This window comes from Macrobrachium nipponense, chromosome 1, assembly GCF_015104395.2.
Source record: "Macrobrachium nipponense isolate FS-2020 chromosome 1, ASM1510439v2, whole genome shotgun sequence".
Taxonomy (NCBI): Eukaryota; Metazoa; Arthropoda; class Malacostraca; order Decapoda; family Palaemonidae; genus Macrobrachium; species Macrobrachium nipponense.
The window spans coordinates 115,820,922-115,844,428 of NC_087200.1; the positions used below are offsets into that span (position 1 = coordinate 115,820,922).

The 23,507-nt window shown below is 40.1% G+C and overlaps 1 protein-coding gene across 2 annotated transcripts in view; it reads left to right on the forward strand.

The window, feature by feature from the left end:
- Window positions 1-21,924, forward strand: part of LOC135219571 (sialin-like) — a 64,115-nt gene extending 42,191 nt beyond the window's left edge. For both annotated transcript variants that reach the window (XM_064256446.1, XM_064256447.1), the window contains 4 exons: window positions 736-885; window positions 3,591-3,723; window positions 3,932-4,173; window positions 21,536-21,924. In XM_064256446.1, the coding sequence (XP_064112516.1) occupies window positions 736-885; window positions 3,591-3,723; window positions 3,932-4,173; window positions 21,536-21,727 (717 nt within the window). In that variant the 3' untranslated portion in view covers window positions 21,728-21,924. The remainder of the gene's footprint in view (window positions 1-735; window positions 886-3,590; window positions 3,724-3,931; window positions 4,174-21,535) is intronic.
- The last annotated feature ends 1,583 nt before the right edge of the window (window positions 21,925-23,507 follow it).

The following is a 23,507-nucleotide window of genomic DNA, read 5'->3' on the forward strand; positions in this document are numbered from 1 at the left end:
AATACTTACCAAGTAATTTTGAATCCAAGCCCTCCCTCCTTCCCTCATATGGACGTAAAGACAGAAAATAATGACTCAGCTGCGCTGTTCGTTCCTTACACTGAAAGTGGGAGGGGCCAATTAACCTAAAACAAACTGTCATTACCACGAATTTCAAAATTTAAGCTGCCAGCGAGTGAAACTTTAGGCAATGTAATTACTTGGTAAGTATACAATTTTATTTCATTATAAAAGTGTAATTTTTCCGTGACTTCAAGAGTGCTAACTCAATCTTGGTTATAAAATGGACGTCTTCCTAGTTTTGTTTTTACTCCAAGATATGGCTGTTAAACAAATTTTCATTTAAACTATTTGTTATGAAAGTAAAGTGTAGAATTCCTACATTTCTGATGTGTTTGTTGACTATTCTTCTTCTGATTTACATATACTACGTAATTTGTTATTGCTTGCTTTTATGGTGTTTTTACGTTGCTTGGAACCAGTGGTTATTCAGCAATGGGACCAACGGCTTTACGTGACTTCCGAACCACGTCTTACTTTGTTACATTCTTCATCGTCATCTCTTATTTTTGTTTATTATATTGTATGCTTTAGTTTTTATTCTTTGATGTCATTGCTGCTCTTCTTTAATTAACTTGAATATAACTGTGTTATTTTGTCTTTCATTTTGCTGTTTACCCGATTCATTTTCATATTCCTTTCTGACTACCTATTTGTATTGTTTTTAATTTTCAGGTACGTTCAATACCTTGGAAAGACATAGCAAAGTCTCTGCCTTTTTGGTCGATTGTTGCAGCAAGTTTTGGATACAGCTTTGGTTTCTATACTCTACTAAGTGGTCTCCCTTTGTACTTTTCTAATATACTCTTATTTGACTTAAAAGAGGTAAGTTTCAATCCTACAAAATTAATTATGCTTTTCTGCAGACATTTTATAATTAATCTCAGTACCGTTGAAAAGAAGAAAATTTAATATATTTTTTGAGGCTATGAACCATTTTAATTTTTACTCTAAGAAAAACAAAAATTTTTATTGTAGGATTACCCTGGTGTTAACATGTCAAGACAATAATAACAATTTTTATGGAGAAACAAATTCACAGTTATGTAATTGTACATTATTTATATTCAAACATTTAAGGATAGCTTTTGTGAATCAATCCCTAAAGTTTTAAATTTAAATATATGTACAATTACCAAACTGTGGATTTGTTTCTCCCTTTGAAGACTCGTGCTACCGAGGTTTTATAAATAATTTTCTACTTTCCATTCTCATAAAATAGATAAATTCACTGTCATTTTTAAGTGTAGCAATTATGTATAATATACTGGCAGTCCCCGGGTTAAAGCAGAGGTTCCATTCCTGGCAGGGCTCTGTAAGCCATAATCGCCATAACCCGAATCATCATAATTATAATGGGAATAAATAGCACTTAAGTGCTATTACAGTGCCTAAGTCCAGGTTGTAACGCCGTAAAGTAGGTATCGGCGCCATTAATCCATTTACAGCGATGGAAATTGTGGTTAACAGCGCCACAAGGCAAGTGCCATAACTCTGGAACGACATAACCCGGGCACTGCCTGTATATAATAGTCCTAGCCTGAACTCCCCCTCAACTCGGGACCACTTTGACGTGGTGAAGGGTCCTCTTGAACCCCAAAAATTTGTTTGTGGGTTCAAACCCAAGGGTCCCATATTTCATTAAATATTTAATTGGATTAATTTTTGTGAAATTTTCCACTTTTGCTAAAATATATTGGACCTGATAAAGAGAAAGAGATATCATAGCTTGGTTTTGGGGGATAGAACTTTCGGCATTCTATCCAGTTCGCCCATAACATGATTAGGGTGGGGATGATTGTATTCTTTAATACTCTCAGTCCTAGCAAGCAGGTTTTGCTTACACTTTGGCCACTCTAACCATTTTGTGCAATCCCTTATGGGGCAGGATAGGGACGCAGACATTTTGGAGTTGGTTCTCACTTATGCCATTGGTGGAAGAATAAACTCCATGAAAAGCTGATTATATCACTTTAAGGTTTTCAGGTTTGTTTGTTTATATTTTTCTTCATACTTCAATCTTCGTCAAGTAGTTTTAAAAATTCAAGTAACCCTAGGCCCTTTGATGTTAGCAACTCGGAACAGTTGACAACTGCTGGAAACTCCTCTGACAACCTTCTCTAGAAAAATCAAATAAAAATGTTAATGGAATTACACTGGAAATGTATGCTCCAGTAAAAAGCAAGCAAAAAAAAAAAAGCAAATATCTTGACCCAACCTTGATTCACTTCGACTCCCTCTTTTTGAATGGAAGCTGGTCAAGATTCCTGATCTTAGAAACTGAAAATAAAATGTCAGCTTTGAAATAATTAAACTTCGTGTTGAATCGACATTCAACTACTGAAATGTCATTTAGACAAATAAAAGACCAGATGTGGTTGATAAAAACCACAAAAAATCAATCGGAAAATTAATTAACTATAAAAAATATTGATTATATAAAGGTATATGAAAAAACCACATGAACATATTGACAGTGTACAGTGTACCATAGTACTGTACTCCCTGATAATGATGTACAACAATAGAAAGGAGCATATTGCTGGATACTCTTAAAAAAAGTTACAACAGTCTACAAGATTGCTAAATATATCACATAACTAGTAAACAGAGTAATGGGACAACACTGAAAATAGTAAAGATAAAATTTGAAGGCCATGAATTACCCTTAAAAATTAAAATCATCGGTCAAGGCTGAGAACTGAAACACTACTTTGCAAAAACTGTAGTAAGTATGGACAGATAAGGAAAAATTGCTGTAATACATCTGTATATACATATTGTGGATCTGACAAAAATACCACACAGCAGAGATGTGGTGAACCAAAATGTGTGAGTTTGTTAGTAGCTTTCTGGAGAGGCAGGCATGAATGGCAGGGGTTTGGTGCAAATACCATTTGGGTCTACCATTTTAGTGGAGAACAACCTTGAGCTCTCAAGGGACAGTGAAATCACAACCTGAGAGAAGTATTTACTCTGTTAGGCTAGGTGGTCTACCAGTTAATCAGATGTCACTAGTGGGAAGGAAAGGGACACAAAGGGGTAGTAAAGCAAAACTGATTTATTCTTTGAAATTGGAATGTTTTCACAAGGCATGTAGACAAAAAACTAGTGACAGGCTGTGGCTAAGCCCAATTGCAGCAGCAAAGCTTTTGAAGCCTTACAGCAGTAGCTAGATAGAATAAAAGGGCTATTGAAATGGAAAGGCTTTTGAACAGAACAAAAGTTGTTGCAAGACAGAGTGACAGAATTTGTGCATGATGTCTACAAGGTCCTGATAAGCCCTGTGTAGGTATGTGAAGCACCAGATACTTGAATTTACAGTAACCTCTTTCACTGTGGCCTCTCTATCCTCTACATTTAAAAGCACTCGAAAATTCTCACTCCATATGTACTTCTGCTGAAGGAAAGCCGAAATAAAAAGGCACTTGGTATTTGGATGTTCTTACTCGACATACAATGTGTATTTTTTGTGTACATTTTTAAAATTTAATTTGTAGATGTAGAGTTATAACAGACTTTCCTTACAGAATGGATTATTATCAGCTTTGCCTTATGCTAGTATGACCATCATGATTTTCTTATGGGGAATCTTGATGGACTTATGCACACAGAGAAGTATAATCTCTATTAAAGCCACCAGAAAGCTATCAACAGGAGTAGGTCAGTATTCGTCCATCACTTAAGTATTTAACATTGTAAAACACCCTGTATATTTTCTTTGAAAAACTTAGTCACTTGTGACTGCCTTATGGATAGGTTCAGTACGCAAACCATTTCTTTTAAATTGAGAAACCATCATTTTGTAATTTTGAAAAATTTTAACAACTAGTTTTATATTTTCAAGAGCTTGAAATTATACAACTTTCAGGTGGTTATGGACCTATGATAGGACTCGTCACCATGTACTTCGTGGGACAAGACACCTTATCAGCACTTGGGATTTTATGCATGGCAGTGATCCTTTCAGGCACGAGTTTCTGTGGTTACCCAGTCTCTAACCAAGACATCGCCCCAAATCTGTCAGGGACACTGGTGGGATTGACAAACACCGTAGGAGCATCCACTGGATTCTTGGCTCCAGGAATCATGGGTCTTATCACTCAAGGAAACGTAGGTGCTGACATTCATTGTTATATATGTTTACTTTCCACCTTTTTACCAGTGAATAGTTTAATAATGAGTTTATTAGATTTGTCTCTACCATGACTTAATTTTGAAAAGATAAAATAAAAAATAATCCATAAATGTAGTATAAAATAGATATTACACACCAAAGAAAATCTAAGTATACAGTTGATCCCCAGTTTCATGGGGGTTAGGGACCACAACCACCCGCAATAAGTTCAAACACCAAATATACCTTAGAATAAGATGCTTATAATTGGATATTTTACTAGTTCAAACACCAAATATACCTTATACTATCAACCTAAAACACTTTCATATCATCTCAATCATCTTACAACATTACATACCCTTAAAAATATATGGCTTATAACTACGTGTGAAAACTATTCAGGTGCAGCCAATTTCTCTCACACAGTTTTAAGTTTTAGTTTTGTATTTTTATATTTATGGTACAGTAATTAATATTTCTAATTTTTCATTGAGAGAGAGAGAGAGAGAGAGAGAGAGAGAGAGAGAGAGAGAGAGAGAGAGAGAGAGAGAGAGAGAGAGAGAGAGCAAAAATGCAACTATACACTAGTGACAATAGTACACGAAGCATTTGAGCTACAAGCCAATCAGCAACCAGGAAAGCTGGTGCCCTGCTGTGTGATTAGCTACTTCCAACCCTTCCATCCAATAGTGTGCCATCATGAAGCCCGAGTCAAAGCAAATAAAAAAATTGTAACGTACATATGTATGCATGTGCTCATTTGATGGCTTTATTATGTTTAAGATCCAGTAATTCACATTTCATGAGAGAGAGAGAGAGAGAGAGAGAGAGAGAGAGAGAGAGAGAGAGAGAGAGAGAGAGGGTTCAACGAGTTATGTTTACATTGGTTAAACAATTAAAATGTCGGGTCAATTGTTTTTATTACACATATTACAATAATAGATCAGTATACAGCAAACCCCCAAATATTTAAACCTCTCTAAAATTGCTTAGATATTTTGATAGCTCAAGCACAAAAAACGCTTATGCCTGAATAGTTTCATAGTTTCATGACAAAACCTTACTATTTTAATAGTTTTATCACAAAAAAGTGCATTTAGTCATGAAAATTATTTGGGTTGTCCGTATAATAAGGTTCCCAGGGAACTGCAGTCATGAGAAACACTCTTTCGTGGGATCCAACGACACTGGCGTGTAGCTTGGTTCCCCCTCTCCCAGTCCCCCATCCCGGCGAGCTGTCTGCGACGCTCAGCCTTGGCTTGGCAGCCGATAGAGATGGAGCTCCCACTCGCTTCTCCTGCCAGGTGCGAATTACACTCTGTGATTCGTTTTTTGTGTGAAAAAAACACTGCACTAGTGGACATTCATTCTCAACTGTGTGAAGTCTACGGAGAAAAGTGTAAGAGCGTACAACACATGCGCAAATGGTGCAGAGAATTCAAAGACGGACATACAGACGTCCATAACGCATTTCAGAACCGGAGAGGAGCTGAAAGAAGAGGTTTTAAGCTACCTTCCCGGAGCGGCAGGAGAGTTCTACGGTTCAGGCACAAAGAAGATGGTACACCACATTCAAAAATGCATTGATCTCAACGGAGATTATGTCGAAAAATAGGAAAAAGTCTAAGCTTTCCAAAAATGTATTATTCAACGCCAATAATCATGTTTTTCATTGTGAAAAATCTTTGGGAACCTTCTTTTACTGACAACCCTCGTATATGAAAATACAGTAATTAGTGAATATTTCTCAGTGTAAAATATCGTAAACAGGCGAATTTTCCACAAATAATGTGTATTCTACAGGCAGTCCCCGGTTATTAGCGGGGGGTTTTGTTCTGATGGCGTGACAATAACCAAAAATCTGTGATTTGGGGGGCTTTTTGGCACCAATAAGCACATAAAATCCCCAATTTTTGGTTATCGGTGCCTCTATTAGGTATGTATTGGTGGTAATACGTACTTGATTATCAGCCCCGATAAATTGGGACAAATAGGAGAATGCCTTACCCCCGGGGAGGCTGCAATACCCTAGCAAGGGAAGATGCACTCACTAACCCCTCCGCCGACTTATCACACGTGATCCTGGATATTGCTGTTGACCACAAGTCTAAGCAGGAGACTGTGTGAAAAATGGAAGCCGCTGTAGATTCCATAGCCAGAGTTTCCTGAGACAACAGAGAAGGGGTTACAGATCCAACCTGCTCCAAGGTTTAACCAGGTCCGAGATGAATGATGTTTGGGTTAAGGTGATGAGGCATCAGATGGACTGAATTTATTGAATAATATTTCCTATGCCGCGTGAGAGGTGGAGGAAGAAACTTAGATGACCCCCTCGAACGAAGAGAGCCATCCTGATCCAACACCAACGCATTCACATGCTGTAAGATGGCCTGAGCATGGCCTGACAGAGGAAGTTCAAAGGATCTTGGGTCATGGCTGGATCACTGTAAGACCTCCAAACATGTAGCTGTAATAGACAACTGAGTCTGAGTCCTACATTCCAGGTTATTGAACCCACGAATGAGTTCAGCAACTTCCGAAAAAGGAAGACATAAACTCCTGACTTTCTCCCTCCTCCTGAGACCAATGACGAGAAGAAGTTGGTTTGATCAACATTTTCTAAAGGGTCTAACTTCCAGGGCCGGAGAGACATCTCTCACAATAGAAGAACCAGCTACCAAAGATTGTTAGGTTGCCCTTGGACCAACAGACACACTAAGGACCGATGCCTACTCAAACTCCTTCCAGATTCGTGTAACGATCCAGGAACACCATCAGTGAAGTGATGACATACATGTACTTCAGGCAAAACGTGTATTCGTTCATGTGAGGGACAGCGTACACTATCTTGTGACAGCACGTGTCCGTGAGACATCGATCGTGCCCTGTCACGAGACAGTGAACGAGAATAAACAGAGTTCTTTGGAGAACAAGCCTCAGGGACAAGCATCCACCCAAGAGAACGAGTAACCTGTCCTTGGATTACTTCATTGTCCTGTAGCACCTGACTTCTGCAATCTTAGACTTCTTGATTGGAGCCTTATCATCCTCACGACGCCGCACAGGAACCGGGGAAGAATGATGTGAGAGGAATTTCAACCACATCTGCACGTATAAGTAGGCCAGAGCTTCAATTGTGTACAGACGACGAAGGCTCAAGACTCCTACAGTCACAAACACATTCAAGTGTAGGTACGCGAGCGTGAATAGACAACGATGTTGGGATACTAGCCTGAACAGAGGCTACTTTGTCGAGCAGACACGATGAGGGAGACTACATCCTGCAGGAACTCCTACCAGAATCTTGAACATTGGTCCGAGATGTAGGGGCAGGAGAAAATCTTTTGGCAGGACAATCACAGACAAGAGGAGAAACACGGACTCGAGGAGAAGAAGGCGAACCACTCCCTCTGCTTGGAGAAGGAGAAATTGCAAAGTCCTTAACTCTCCGTCTGATGCGATGACAATGAATTGATGAAGTGTGAGACAAAGATGAAGATGATGAAGATAAAGAAGAGGAGACTTCTTCTCCTAGAGATCTCTTCATGGCAGGGGGAGAAGGTGAGACCTTCTGCTTCTGCAGTCTCCTTCACGGTGAACACCAATAACTTATCGTTCAAAACAGAGTCCAGCCACTTGAAGGCCACCTGAAAAAAGGCCTATGACTGATCAGCAAGAGTAGACAATGGCGTCATAACAGGCAACGATGACGTCCCAGGGACGGGATGGTGAGTGGCTGCTACTACTGATGTCATGGACCAAGAGGATCCTGGGAGTGATGTCACACTCTCCATATGACCAGAGCTAATCAATGGCCTCGCTAGCGGAGTTGACTCTCAAGATGGCTGCCTGCGCGACCCAGCACAGAAGAGGCCAGGAGTAGGCAAGAGAACAGCGGGAGCTTGGGGAGGGGGGTGGGAATGGGACTCCATGAAATGTCAGTAAGCCTTCCAAGGAGGGAGCGCCCCGTAGCCCAAGCAATACCTAAACCGCTGCCAATTTGGAAGACTCCAAATCTGAAAGGCAAGAGCATGATGAGGAAGCCTCCCCATCTTCGGGACAAGCATTGGAGCCCGAAGGAGAAGAGGTAACATTACACAAAACATCAGCCTGTGGCACTACCGACACTTCCATCAACGAATCAGTGCAAGAAAAGGAAGCAGACACAGAAACAACAGAATTAGCTACAAACAAAGGAGAAGGAGCCGACGACTTGTTACACGTAGAGAAGCAAAGCCTAAGCCTTCCCAAGTAGGAAGAGTAGAACTCTCCAATGCTCCCTCTTTCTGTAAAACAGCTTCCACTGATCCTGAGGCCAGGCAAAACACTTCGGACAAGGATTCGTTACAGTACAACAGTTAGCTGTGCACCTACTGCAAGTGGTGTGCAGTTCCGTTACCAAAGACACTAAAAACCTTGAGCAAGGAAATCCTCAGATGGCTGGACACATACGCTGGCGAGGATGAGTAGTTTCAGAGGAAGCCATAATCCAAAACACAAACACTCAGTCACACTGGAAAGAAAGAACACAGGCAAAACAAAAGCGACTTGGGAGGAGAGCAAAGCGTAAGCATCTACGCTCCAAGGCAGTTAGGAAAAGACTGGGTATAATGGGGATAGACGCGGTCTTTGACCAGATCTCACCTCGTATGAGCAAATGGTGGGAGCATTTGAGAGATTGAAAGATGAGGCTGCTAGAGATGTCACCTTGGCTTTTCCAGATTATAGTGAGGATGCGAGTAAGCTTGAATTGTATATACTGATGCGAGTTAGTTTAGTATGGGAGGATGCTTGGTCCAAATGCAAGAGGTGAATGGGGAGGGACAATTGAGAGTAATTGTGAATGTGAGTAAAGCTTTTAATAAAGCAGAGCTGAAGTATTCAGTGGTTGAGAAGGAGCTTACAGCAATAAGGTTTTGTGTGAAAGCGTTGAAAGTGTTTTTGTATAGGGTAAAATTTGTCATAAGGATGGACCACCGCCATTAGTGTATATAATCAAGAAGGAAAGTGTGAATTCTCAGATCACGAAGATGATTGAGGATTTGAGGGAGTTTGATTTTAGATTAGAATATGTGATTGCTGATACGATGTCTGGGATGCATGGTAAGGGCAATGGTATATTGAAAAGTGACTGGGATCCGAATATGGTACCTGAGGGTTTAGTTGTAAAAGAGAGGTGTGAAGGCGGTGACAGTACGTAAATGTTTGTTTTCAGCATTGAAAGACTTGGAAGGTAAGGGTCTGGTTGGAGAGGTACCCAGTAGTGCGAATGAGTTGCTAGTGAAGTTGATGAGTGATGTGCAGAAGGAAGTGGCAAATACAGAAGAACAAGGTGGGGAAGAGGAGATGTTGCGTAAATTGTTGTCAGTAGTAGCCGAGTTGTTTTGAATGAAAGTGTTTTTGTATTTTGGATGGTACAACCGGTTGAGTATTGAGGGAGGTTAAGCACAGGTAGTGAGCATGGGGTTTTGATGATTCATTGTGTGGAACATGGTTGTAATTGGTTGGTTGCAAAAAGGGACTGTGAAGAGGATTTGAGTCAGAGTTGCAGAAATGGGGAAATAACTGAGGATGATTGTGATATGGATAACCAGGTGAACGTAGCAGTTTATTTGTGTATGCATGGGACTCAAGTAAAAATGGGGACATTTGTCAGAATAAATGATAGTGAGTATTGTAGTTTAGTTGACATGGGGGCACAAGTATCTTTAGTGGGTGGGTCAGTAGTTAGTGAACTTGAGAGATGCAATTGGGAAATGAAAAGGCAGTGTACAAGTGTAAGAATACAGTGGTCCCCCCGTTTTCGCAGGGGATACGTACCAGACCCCTGTGAATAGTTAGAACCAGCGAATAGTTGGAACCCCTATAAAATTGCTTAAAACCTCCTATTTTGTTAGTTAAAACTCAAGAAAAAACCACTAATAATTTTTATACCTGGTTTTTTTAATAGTTTTATCACAAAGTGCATTTTCTGATGAATATGATAAAAAAACCCAGGAATTTGTGGATATTTCTCATAGAAAAATACCGCGAATAGGTGAATTTTCCGCGAATATTGCAGGGAAATGTTCCAGAGAGAAATCTGTGAATGTGTGAGTCTGCGAATATGGGGGTCCACTGTACATGGGTTAGGAGGAAGTGTTTTAGTATGAGAAGAGGTACAGTTAATGGTTAGATCTTGAAGTAATACATAACTTTATAGTTATAGGAGAAAATGATATGCCAGATACATAACTTTATAATTATAGGAGAAAAAATGATATGCCAGCTTGCTTTTTGATAGGGATAGATTTTTTTGAGGATGCATGATGTAAACGTAGATATAGGAAACGGAATTAAAAAATAACTAGGATTCAAGATAGTAATGTATTTGTAGCAAACTTTGTGGGTATGATTGATATTGCTAGGAGTGAGAATTTGTTGAGTGAGGAAGAGATTGAGGAAATGCAAGATAAGTCCCTGGAGACAAGTATGTTGAAACAAGTGTGTTTTGAGAGGAGTGCGTGGAAGATTGGCCATGTGAGTTAGATGTGTATAAGAGGGTTGCTAAATGGTTTGTAGTGTGCAAAAACATGGTGTACTTTTGACATTAGGAAAGGGGTGTATGACAGGGAAGTGTATGTGCCGGCATTTTATGTTGAGTCAGCTGTGAGCATGTGTTTGTTGGTGCATGATTGGTTTGGGCATATGGGGAAAAATAAGTTGTGGGAATGCATAAGAGAGAGATTGTATGTGCCTAGGTTGAATAAGATTTGTATGGATGTAGCTGTCACATGTGAAGACTATCAGAGGGAAAGTACCAGTGTGGATGCGAGTCCACCTGTGTTGCAATTGCAAATGAAAGAGCCGTTTGAAATTGTGATTGATTGTGTTTCTTTGCCTAGGAATGACAGAGGACACTTGGGGATGATTGTGATGGTGGATCACATGAGTAAATTTGCCTATGTGGTTCCCAACAAAGATAAGAGGAGTGTAACTGTTGTGCAAATGGTGGGTCAAGTGATGTTGCCTATGTGTGTGTGTGTAAGCCAGCAAAAATGTTGAGTGATAATGGACCTGAGTTTGTGAGATGGGTATTTGAAGGAATGGGGTATTGTGCATGTGTATTCTACTCCTTATATGCCCAGTGCGAATGGTTTGGATGAAAGGACTGTTAGAACGATGACTGAGATTTTGTGAATGATGAGTAAATGCGACAATGATTGGGATATGTATGTAGGACATGCAGTGTGTATATGTAATACAACACTGCAGAATAGTATAGGTATGTATCCTTGTAACACTGCAGAAGAGTATGGGTATGTATCCTTTGTAAATGTGTTGAATTTTGAAAGGATTGTTAGGCCACGGTTGGGTCTCAAAGAGAGTGATCGGGATTTGTGGAAGAAAGCGAGTGAAAGGTTTGAAAGTTTTAAGATTGTGGAGATTTGTGGAAGAAAGCGAGTGAAAGGTTTGAAAGTTTTAAGATTGGGGAAATGTTGAAAGAGGTGGTTGAGATAGGAAGAATGAATGTGAATAAGGTAAGGGAGAAATTTGAAGGGCCTTCTGAGATTTTGGAAGTGGGACCAAGTAGATTGAGTTATGTTTTGGGGAAATTGCATGTAGGTGGGGGGGAGGATGGATCAGGTTAGGGCACACCATAAACAGCTCCGAAGTGGAGGGAAGTACCACAGTATGTTCGGGAGAATGCGATGAGTGAATGGTTGAGGGTGCATAAGTATGAGCCAAGTGTCAATGAACAGATGGGTCTGGGAGATCGACAGTTAGTGTTGGTTAAGTATGGAAGATAGCCGAAGTGTAGAGAAATGAAGTGGAAGGAAGAAGCGTGAACGGCATGATAAGGATGTTAATGGTAGGGTGCAAACGGTTGATAAAGCGTGTATACTGATGACTTTGAGGGAATAAATGATACTTATAGTGTATGTGGGTTTGAGTTAACAGGGATAAGTGAGACCTCAGTGGTAAGGAAACCGAGTAGTAAGGAGGTAGTTGATAGGATGGATAAATCTTTGCAAGAGTTTGACAGAAGTATGAATGAACTGAGTGGTTTGGTAGCAGAAACAGGGGAGATATTAGGACCAGAGCTAGAAGATGTCGATGAAGTAGTGAATGAGATTTGGATGATAGTAGTGAGGGAGATAATGGGAATTTGAATGAAAGTGGTTTGGAAGAAGTGAATGGCGATGTAACTGAGAGAATGTACGAGGGTCCTTAAACAAGATCCAGGGGGCCTGCATCCAAGCAGCCTTGGGTGTTGCGGAAAACAATTTAGTGTGGGTGTTGCAAGTACTTGTAAGGAGACGTTGTCAAATGTAACGGAGGAGGTAATATGGAGGAGAGATAATGGTAGATTAAATTTGACATCTTCGAGGATTGCGTGAAAGAGAGAGAGAGAGCAAAATTGGTGAAGGGATGAATGGGAGTGGTTTGATGGCGGGCGTAAGCGCATAGGCACTGTCTGTTGTGGCGATTGCCCAGTATATCAGCGGCGAGCGTCTGTTACAAGAGTGGGAAGAAGTGAGAAAGTCTGTAAAGTCATAGAATTGGTTTGGCAGTGTTACAAGAGTGGGAAGAAGTGAGAAAGTCTGTGAAGTCATAGAATTGGTTTGTCAGCAGTCTTTTCCATTGATAGTCAGTTGATATTATGTGATTGGATTGATTTTGATATTGTAAAGTGCTGTGTGTGTGTGTCTGTCTGGTGATTGTTAAGTTGAAGAGGTTGGTTGTGCATTTTGGTGTCTTTGAGTTTGAGGTTGGGGACAGTGTTGGAGTTGGCATATGATTTGTCGTGTTTTTTTCGAGCTGTTGGTGGTTGTTTGCATGGTGATTGGGGTGGTTGTTTGAGTTGTACGGTTTTGGTGTTTGTCTGTCTTGGTTAATGAAAATCTCGGCAGTAGTTGTGTCTTGACTAGCCTATGTCCAGCGGACTGCACAGCCTAGCCCTGAGTATCTAGAGTCTGAGGTGAGTACATGTGTTTGTGTTTTGTGTGTTCTGTGTTCGGTAAACCAATTGTCCTACACGTAATTAGTAACGTAAAGGGGGAAGTGTGGCTGGGGGAACTATTTGGCAGCCCGTATGACTACGGTAACTGTAGGAAGATTGCTTGCTTTGTTGCTTTGCATGATCCCATCACAAAACTACCACCACAGATGATTTTGGGAGATGATGGTTCTATGTTCTTCACCAAACAACCAAGAGGAGTAAAGGATGGGCTACCTGGAACATTCGGTCTAGGTAAAATTTTCTATATATAAAGAAAGTAACTCATCACCATTATCAGAGGGGCCAGGAGGAAGACATCAGTGGGAACCATCAACTCCTGAAGAGGCTACAGTATCAGACAAAGAATGGCGTAAAATCTTGGGTAAGGGAGAGCTAAGCCATGGCATGCTAGTTGCACACTTAGACTTGGTAAGCAAACATGACAAAAGAAAGGGTCCTACATAATCCACCAACTTTACTGGTTAAGTAATCTGACATGGAAGGTGAATGCCTCTTGTTCTTCCTCTTCGTAAACATTTTTCACTGAAGAAAAGCCCAATCCAGACATTGGAGGAAACAGGCACAGACCTTATCTCACCAATGTGGACAAAATGGGGTTTACAGGTATGGGAGAAATGAAGCAGCCCTGAGGTCACCCTAGACCTTCACATCAGTTACTATCATTTATTCTTCATTAGGAAAAACAGCAACAGAGACCACAAAAAAACAAATACAATAATAAACAAGCATAAAAACCAAAGAAACAAAGGAATGTAAACTAAGGAGATGTGAGAACAGTAGCACTTTACACAATTTTGAAAGAGTAAGTGACACCTTGCATGCTGGGGCACTTTCCTGGAACCCTGCTCTCTCACTAGTGTCACTATTTGGTTCACCTTCTAGTAACTGTGTTCATCAAGTCGTTTAGCTGTGCACAAAAGATGTTCTCCATTTAAAAAGATTAGGCTTGCTTTTATTCCTGTAGGAACAGACACAAGTTAAATGTGATAGTTACAATCGCATGTGAATTAAGAATTCGGATACAGTAGTTGTTTTTCAAATTGAAAGATAACTATTCTCAACTAAACAAATCAAATTTCAAATAAAAGATTACAAACACCGATTTACATTTCCAAAACATTGATTGGAGGATTGATGACACAGACATACGTATTATGTTTAAAAACTTCATGGGCTCTATTTTTAACAATGGGTAAAAGGTCTTCTCGAATTCTTGAGTGTGACTCCAAGATTATGTCTCAAAAAGACCGACACACCATTCTTAGAAAACAGCTGGGATGGATTCTTCACAGAACACAAGAGTTTACTAGAGTGGCCTCCAATCCTACAGGGTCTATCTAGGTAATACCTCAGCACCCTTACAGGGCAAAGCGTTCACTCCTCTTATTCTGGCCTGAGAATTTCCATCAAATTCTTGATGTTGAGAGAATGTGGCCAGGGCTTACATGGATTCTTGTTCTTGGCCAGAAACCCCAAAAGGAATGAGCAGACTGCATCTCCCAGGGAGAAGCCAATTCCCGTATCAATGGCCTGAAGCTTAGTGACACTCTTGGCTGTTGCTAAGGAAACAAGAAAGAGAGTTTTCCTTGTCAAATCCCTTAAGGAAATCAAATGAAACAGGTGGTCAAAAAGAGGGCCTGACAACCAAATGTTTCAAAAGGAGGGCCTAACAGCCAAAAAGGTTCAAAAGGAGGGCCTAACACCCAAAAAGGTTCAAAGGAGGGCCTGACAGCTAAAAAGGTTCAAAAGGAGGGCCTGACAGCCAAAAAGGTTCAAAAGGAGGGCCTGACAGCCAAAAAGGTTCAAAAGGAGGGCCTGACAGCCAAAAAGGTTCAAAAGGAAAAGGGCCTGGAACAGGGCCAAAAAGGTTCAAAAGGATGGGCCTGACAGCCAAAAAGGTTCAAAAGGAGGGCCGACAGCAAAAAGGTTCAAAAGGGGGCCTGACAGCAAAAAGGGTCAAAAAGGAGGAGGGCCTGACAGCCAAAAAGGTTCAAAAGGAGGCCGACAGCCAAAAAGGTTCAAAAAGGAGGCCTGACAGCCAAAAAACAGGTTCCAGGGCTGACAGCCAAAAAGGTTCAAAAGGAGGGCCTGACAGCCAAAAAGGTTCAAAAGGAGGGCCTGACAGCCAAAAAGGTTCAAAAGGAGGGCCTGACAGCCAGTTGAGGACGACATCTAAGTTCCAGGCAACTGAGTTCAACTTAGCTTTCTTGGTCATATCAAAGGATTTAAGCAAGTCGCTATTGTCTTGATTTGATCCCAGATCTAGACCTCTATGTCAAAAAACAGAGCCCAACATAACCCTATGTCTCTTGATGGTCAATGAAGATAAGCCTCTAGAAGCTCTTAAAAATAGGAGAAAGTCTGCTATCTGTGTCACAGAGGTTTCAGTAGAAGAAATATTATGCCTTCTACACCAGTTGCAGAAGACTGCCCGTTTAGCTTGGCAGACTCTAGAAGACCGGTGTCTACATCTTGCAATAGTTTCTGCAGCCAGTCTTGAAAATCCTTTCACTCTGATGAGTCCGTTGATGACAGTCTAAATCTTGGCAGAGCAAGAGCGGACAAGCCTTGATAAAAATGTTGGAAGTGTGACTGTCTGAGAAGACTTGTCCTTTGCAGAATGAGTCTGGGAAAGTTCAGAGGCCAGAACGGTGCCACTCAGGGTTGCCGCGAAGTCCGCACATCACCGAGAAACTAGCTCCGCACCGTGAGGTGTAGTGTTAATTGCCAAGCAATGTTATGTTGCTACACTAACTAGACGAAATAGTCACCCCGTTTATATTATAATAACCGTATCTTTATCAGTATATGAGTTGGGTTTACTTATTAAACCTTTTTAGAGTTAAATTTACCCCTTTCCGAAATGCAGGTGCTTCATATATTTTGAAACATGACGTAACTCTAATGATAGTAAAATTTAGAATCGAACGAGAACGCGGACAATGTTCGATCTTGAAACTGGTTTATTACATTCGATATATATATATATATATATATATATATATATGTGTGTGTGTGTGTGTGTGTGTGAGTTGTGTGTGTGTGTGTGTGATTACTGTTTTATAGTTATGATTGTTGTATATGATTTGATGCGTAAATTAGGCTACAAAGTGAACAGGGGCAAGTAAATTTATTCATAAAGTTTTCAGCAAAAAGCGGGAAGTTACAAAAAACTGCACTAAAATGTATTTCTTTACTAAAAACGGTTGGTTTTGCATTCATTTCTTTGCGTTTCCCACAGAGTAAGTTGACAAGCTCCATAAATCCTTCGATATTCATAAATAATTTAAATCAAACGTTTGCTGAAGTATTAATGATAATAAACAACCTAATATATAACTAGGTCTAGGCTTAAAATCAATGTCATAAACATTGTAAACTGACAAAAACGATATGAAACATATAGGTCTATATACCACCTTTTGTGATCCGGATATTTTGAAATGAGATATTGCCCCCAGAGAATGGACAGCATATTATGCATGATTTATGATATACATGTTGCAATCCTAAGCCAAACGAATGCCCTATTCAGGGCTATAAGTTTAGAAAAATTGGAAAAGCACATCATAATTGGTCCTTTTTTTATCAATAAGCTACATTAATATAAAGAAAATCCACGATTATAACGCACCACTTCCTAGCATACTGATATCGAAACTTTTATTCGGTTATAATCAGTTGAATCACTTCAACTAATGCAATTACCTAATACATATTTGCAGTTGTTTTCTAAAAAAAAAAAAATAAATAAAAATAAAATCAAATCAAAAACTCATTAAACATGACTAAGTTTCACAATTATGTAAGTCAGTCTTCACCCTAAGATTAATTCACAAATTAACCAAATTTTACTAACCTATATATATACATATATATATATATATATATATATATATATATATATATATATATATATATATATATATATATATATATATATATATATATTATATATATATATATATATATATATATATATATATATATATATATATATATATATATAATTACAAAGGCAAATTGAAGATTGCTGGACCTAAAGAATGAATGCATTGTAAGGCATCACGTTTGGGTTGCATCATCTACTGTTGTCAAAATCGGTTCTTAATTGACAATCGTATGTTCGTATATGATATTGGCGCGTGAACACTCGAGACTAGTGAAAATGGTTCATTTTTCAAAAATATTAGTATTTTCAAAAATATTATATAATTTCAATCATTTTTATTAATGAAAAAAAATTTTAAAAGCATAAATATATATGCGGACCTACAGCGCCGCATACGTGAGGAGTGCAGACCTCATCTCTGCATTCAATGACTCCCCCTCGAATCTTCTCCGCACTTTTGGTCGTTTCTCCGCGCTTTGGCAACACTGGTGCCACTAGAGTCATTGAAGAGTTGTGGTGAGTCATGAATTGTTTAAAATTTCCCAGACCATGTTGAATGGCAGGGAGGCATTTAGGTTTGTCCACTCCTGAAGCATGGCAGCCCTTGCCCATACCAGTCGGTCCAGGACAGGAGAGCATAATGCAGGAGGTGATGGTTCTAGGACGTTGCAGAGATCTATTAAAGGCTTTCCCCACAGTTTCCACAGGCCATTGCAAACCTGTAGATGTACTAGAGACCATTCTGTGGGTAAGATCTGTCTGCAACAACTTAGCTTGTCTGCCCAGATGTTTGGCTTAGCCTGGATGAACCTTGTAGTCAGTAGGGTCTTGTTTCCTTTTGCCCAGAAGAGGTTCTTTGTTGCCTTGTAATGGAAGAGGAGTGCCCCCTTGGTTCTTTATGTAAGATAGAGTGGTGGTGGTGTCCAAATGGGCTGCTAATGTCTTGTTGAAAGTTTCTTTTGCAAAGAATAGCAGGCCCAGATGAATCTCCTTCAATTCCTTCACATTTATATGGAGATTCTTCTCTTATGGGATCCAAGTCCCAGAAACTTCCTTGTATTCCAGGAGAACTCCCCAACTCAAATCCGAGACATCTGAGTAAAATGTTAGGGGCTCAAGAGGAAGGAGAGACTTCACTTCCATAAGTCTTTTTTTCGGAAAGTCACCATAACAGATCCTCCTTTATTTCTGGAGTTATCGGGAAGACAAATGAGTCTGGATTCATCTTCCTGTTCCAACTTACTTTCAGGAAGAATTGTAATACAAACCCTCGCGCCATCACGATGGATGAGAGGGTTCCTAGAAGGCTTATCCAACTGTTGGCTGAACATTAGAGATTTCTCAACGCTGATAAGTAGGCCCAGCTCCTGAGTTAGAAAGAGATTCTTCTGTAGGTCCTCCATGCACTTTGTCTTCAATGTGGAGCATAGAAGCCAATTGTCTAGGTAAAGGGAGACATTGATGTCCATAAGGAGAAGCCACTTAGCTAGAGGAGCGAGAACACGAGTGAATACTTTTGGAAATGTGGAGAGGCCTAAGCACAGAGCTCAAAATTGAAAAATTTCTGCCCTGAAATATGAACCTGAGGTATTTCCTGGAACCCTGATGTACTGGGATGTGAAATGTGTCTTGCATGTCGATCATCACCATCCAGTTGCCCTGGCAGATGGAGGACAGGACTGATTGGTTCATTACCATGGAGAATTTTGTTTTCTGAACTTAGAAATTCAGGACACCAATGTCAAGGATTGGTATCTAACATCTGGAAGACTTAAGGACCACAAAAAAATGGATGTAAAACCCCGGGAGTTGACATCCTCGACCATCTCCACAACTCTCTTCTGGAGAAGAACCTGCTGAGCAGGCTGTCAATACAATGGGTGTTGACACTAAGGGAGGATTCTCCCTCTTTTAGAACCAGAGAGACCCATTGCTCTACAATCCTGGCTTCCCATTTCTCTCAAAAGTGGAGAAGCCTGGCTCCAACAGGCACACAGAGGACATGACTTTCATTTACGAGAGGACAGTCTTGAGGGAGCTTTCTTGACTGGACGGGTCATACATACATTGGAGCAAGGTCTGGACTGGAACTTTATTTTACTGCCCTGAAAGGGATGTTGCCGAAGAGGGGAGACAGTCTTGAAAGGAAAGGAGTGGATCCTTGGGGCATTTGGAGGACAGCACCAGCAGATCTTATTGATTTCTTTTGAACCTCTGATGCTATCTCACACCGTGGATAGTGGGAACAGATGAGAGTGATCTAAAGATGAAAAGGACTGCAGACTAATGAGGAATGATGCCTTTGGAGGTGAAAGAACACCAAAGTTCTCTCTTCTTCAACACCCCCATGGAGAACAACAAAGCTAATTCTAGTGAGCCATCTCTAATGGCTTTATCTGCACAAGAAAGAACCCCCAGCCAGTCCACAGACTCGTCCTGTGCTAGATCACTGCAGTCTTCGACTTTCTTTGCTAGCGGCCCCCCCCCCCCGCCCCCACGGTCCAGTCCAAAAAGCTAGGAGCTTCTCCTGTAGTCTAAGTGATATCTTTGGCTTGAAAGGCATGTAGGAGGGTTGAAGGGTTGCCTTGCCCTGCTCTCTTTTGTCTGAGAGCAAACAATCAATCTCATTAAGGCTTTCCTGGACGAAGAGGACAGAACCATCTTTGGAGGCCTGGAACTCTCGACAGGCTGGTTCCTCACGAAGAACGCAGATGCAGGAGAAGCTGGGGCAGTAAGAGAGAAAAACATACAAAAAATAGCTCAAAAAATATCAAGGAAACTGTTTTAAGGTGAAGAAGTGGGTGTCTTATCCAAAACCTCATCATCTGAATAAATCGGCAAATGAAGTGTGTCTACAGGGTCCTCTGATTCCACAGGAACTCTATGAAGGCCCGTAATTACATCCAGATGACTCTGGGGATCCAGTGAAGAATCGGGTAATACTCTGTTATGTAATTCTGGGTACTCAGTGGCCGCCAGGATCACGGGTGGCAGCAGGCGCTCAGAGGATGCCTGGTACCCAGGGGAGGCAGGGCACCTAAGGGGTGCCAGACATGGTGACGTGCCTGTCATATGGTGCTGAGAATACTGGGAGAGGAGCCGACCACTTGGACACTCCTACACAACAATGAAGGGCTCTTCCAAAACTTGGATGGGGGAAAGACCCTCTGGGCTTACCCAAAAGCTACAAGATGGACATGGACTAGTCTCCAGTTCCCTGAGACACTTGCAAGGAGGTGGAGAAGAGTGGTCAGCAACTACTATGCGTCTCTTTAAAGGACAGGACGTCTCATAGAAATGACAAAGGTGGAATTAGGAGAGCTCAATGACAGCGAAGCCTTTCCATATACGTACGTCCTCCACTAGCACTGCACTTTGACTTGAACTTGCACTCTTAATCATATTGTCCATCAGGACTAAATGAAGCACCTAACTGGTCCATAGTACTCACCATAAGATTAACTCTTTGATCAACGCACGGTTCAAACATGGGCTGGGTAAAGGTACAGGGATGATAGGTTATAGGGAAAAGAGTAAAAGGAGTCTGAGGAATAACAGGTAAGAGAACATTGCAGGCTAACTACATTCCTAGCTTCTGCCCCAGCAGTAGCCTTCCTTTTCCTGTCTCTCTAACTTATCCAGATATGATTTAATGTTTCCACTTCCCCTTATCCCAGTCCCTAAATTCACCACAGTTCAGGTCAATCGAACAAGTCTGTTCTCTACAATCATTATCCTAGTCTTGCAGCCTTTCCTGCAGTAATGTATACTAGAGCTACTTTTGTCAGACATGTCGAGAAAGCCGTGATCATAATTCAAATCTAAAATAATGTAGCCTAGGGTCAAATAAATCCATCCTAACCAATACGTAACCAGCTGCCAATCAAAATCAAAACAAATAAAATGAAAATAATGCGCACTCTAATAACTAAAATGAAAATAGCGTGCACGCTAATAATATTAATGAATTAGTACGTCACTGAATGGAGACAGAACAACCAGCTAGCATACAAATCCAAACCAAAGCTGCACAGAACACAAGCAATGTTCAATCGCTGAGTGGCAGAAGTGAATTAAGCATGTCAGCAGCATTATACCTATCCATACCAGTAGTACACTTAAACAATAGTGCATTACCAAGATTTTAAATTCTAAAAGCTGCTGTGTTTAGGGGTAGAATATAGCTAAGTCATTACTTGGCAAGTTACTTATATGAAAATGTATTTCATGGTGATGTATACTTATTTCCTTTAATGAAGCTTTAAAGCACCCGAGTTAGTATAGTTTTGGCTTAGCTGATTTTACTGTTTATAATGATTTGCAAAACTGACTCAGTAATGATAACAGTGATGCACATAATGATGATGATGTCAGGGATAAGAATAATAATGGCAACTGTAATACTGTAATAGTAATCATAACAGAATTATAATAATCATAGTCTGTCCCTGTCTTGCAGCAAAACCTGGATGCATGGAGACTTGTTTTCCTTATTTCGTCTGCTGTTTTATTCGTCAGCACAACATTCTACGTGGTTTTTGCAACAAACCAAATCCAACCTTGGAATGCAGTTGACTATAATTCTACACGCAAGAAACAAGATTCAGAGGCACCGGGTGGAAAAGCAGATACAGTACTACAGAAATATTAAAAAATCTGAAGATAAAACAATAATAATGAAAGCAACTGTAAATATAATATTGCAAGCTATAAAGAAAACCCGTTTTGTTTTTTTACTGCATATGTACATGGTTTAAGAAAAGTAAGTGTAGGAATAATCAGAAAAATAAATGAAAAATCAATGATAATAAAAAATTATTATAGAATTTTCCCATTATCTCAGGTTTTATTTTTAGAAACTTAAGACTACATATGTCAGGAGAATATCCACTTGGCCATGTAGAATCTAGAGAATAATTTCTTGACAAACATCATGCATTAGAACTAAAAAGGTTGTTTAGGCCATAAGGAGTCACCAATGAAGTGTAGCGTACTTGAACATATATGCTGTATGGCAAGTCACTGCATAGGCAAGTTTTTTGGCAAGTATAAAACCAGTTTAAGTGGCGATCTAGTAGTCTTGGTGGCAGAGATCTTACATTATTTATCAGATATGAAACCATTTAACTCCTACAAAAATATCTTATGAAAGAAGTTTCCTTAACCCAGTCTAAAACTGGAATGATTATGTTGTACTGGAAATGTGATTAGCAAATATGACATGTAACCTATAAAAATTTATCTATTTATTTATTTTTGCTATAAGTAAAGGGAATGTTGAAGTTATATGCATTGTCTGCAAAAACATTCTGAAAGGTAAAGATGTCACTTTTAAGAAAGTGTTCATTCAAACATAACATAAAAATACACAAGGAAAATATCCAGAGAAAATCTGTGACTTGAATGGATCTTCTATCTGTAAATTGTAATTAAAAATGCAAAAACTGGACTTCCCAGGAATTAAAAATGCAAAAACTGGACCTGCCAGGAATTAAAAATGCAAAAATGGACATGACAGTTGTTTTCTGCTAAGAAATTAAAATGACATTTTTATGTTAAAATAATGTTTTACGTATATTTACCTGGTAGTTACATATAGCTATAGTCTCTGATGTCACAGCAGAATTTCAAAATTCGCGGTAGCGCTAGTTGATAGGTCAGGTGATCCCTTCCCCCCTGTCCCCTACCGGGGTACTAGTTACTATTCCAGCTAAGCTCAGATTTTTTATGCCTACCTGTCTACAAAGGGGAGGAGGGTGGGCTTTTGTTATGTAACTACCTGGTAAGTATACGTAAAACATTATTTTGACATAAAAATGTCATTTTTATGTATATAACTTACCTGGTAGTTACATATAGCTGATTGACACCTTTAGGAGGTGGGTCAGTGACAGCTAACTACTGCTTAATAGAATTGAATAAGAAGACTGAAATAGTTCCTTACCTGCTAAGGTAGCCGAATTAGCGATTACTGCCTCTGTAATCCGCTAACCTTAGAGCAACAGCGGGGTGTATGGACCTGGTCGCTGGTTGCTTACAGGAGTGCGACACGACATCCAAAATGCCCCTTCTCTGGGCGCAGTACCACAACGAAGAAATAAGGAGGGATCACCTAACCCCAAACGATTAAAAACTAACCTTAGAACACACTTCATCTTTACCCTAATTTGACTGAGAAGAACTCTAATAGTCTCCGTTCTCTCAGGCAACCGTAAAAACCAAACCACCACAATAATAAAAGTAAGGAAGGAATGACTTCCTACGTTCCCTCCCCCAACACTGTGCCAGTCACTACAAAGGGACCTAAGGTACTGCAATTTTCAAAAGTCGTTTGCACGTCACTGAGGTAAAATGACGCAAACACTGATTTACACCTCCAGTATGTGGCCTGGAGTATCGCCTCTAGAGACAGGTTCTTTTTATATGCTAGA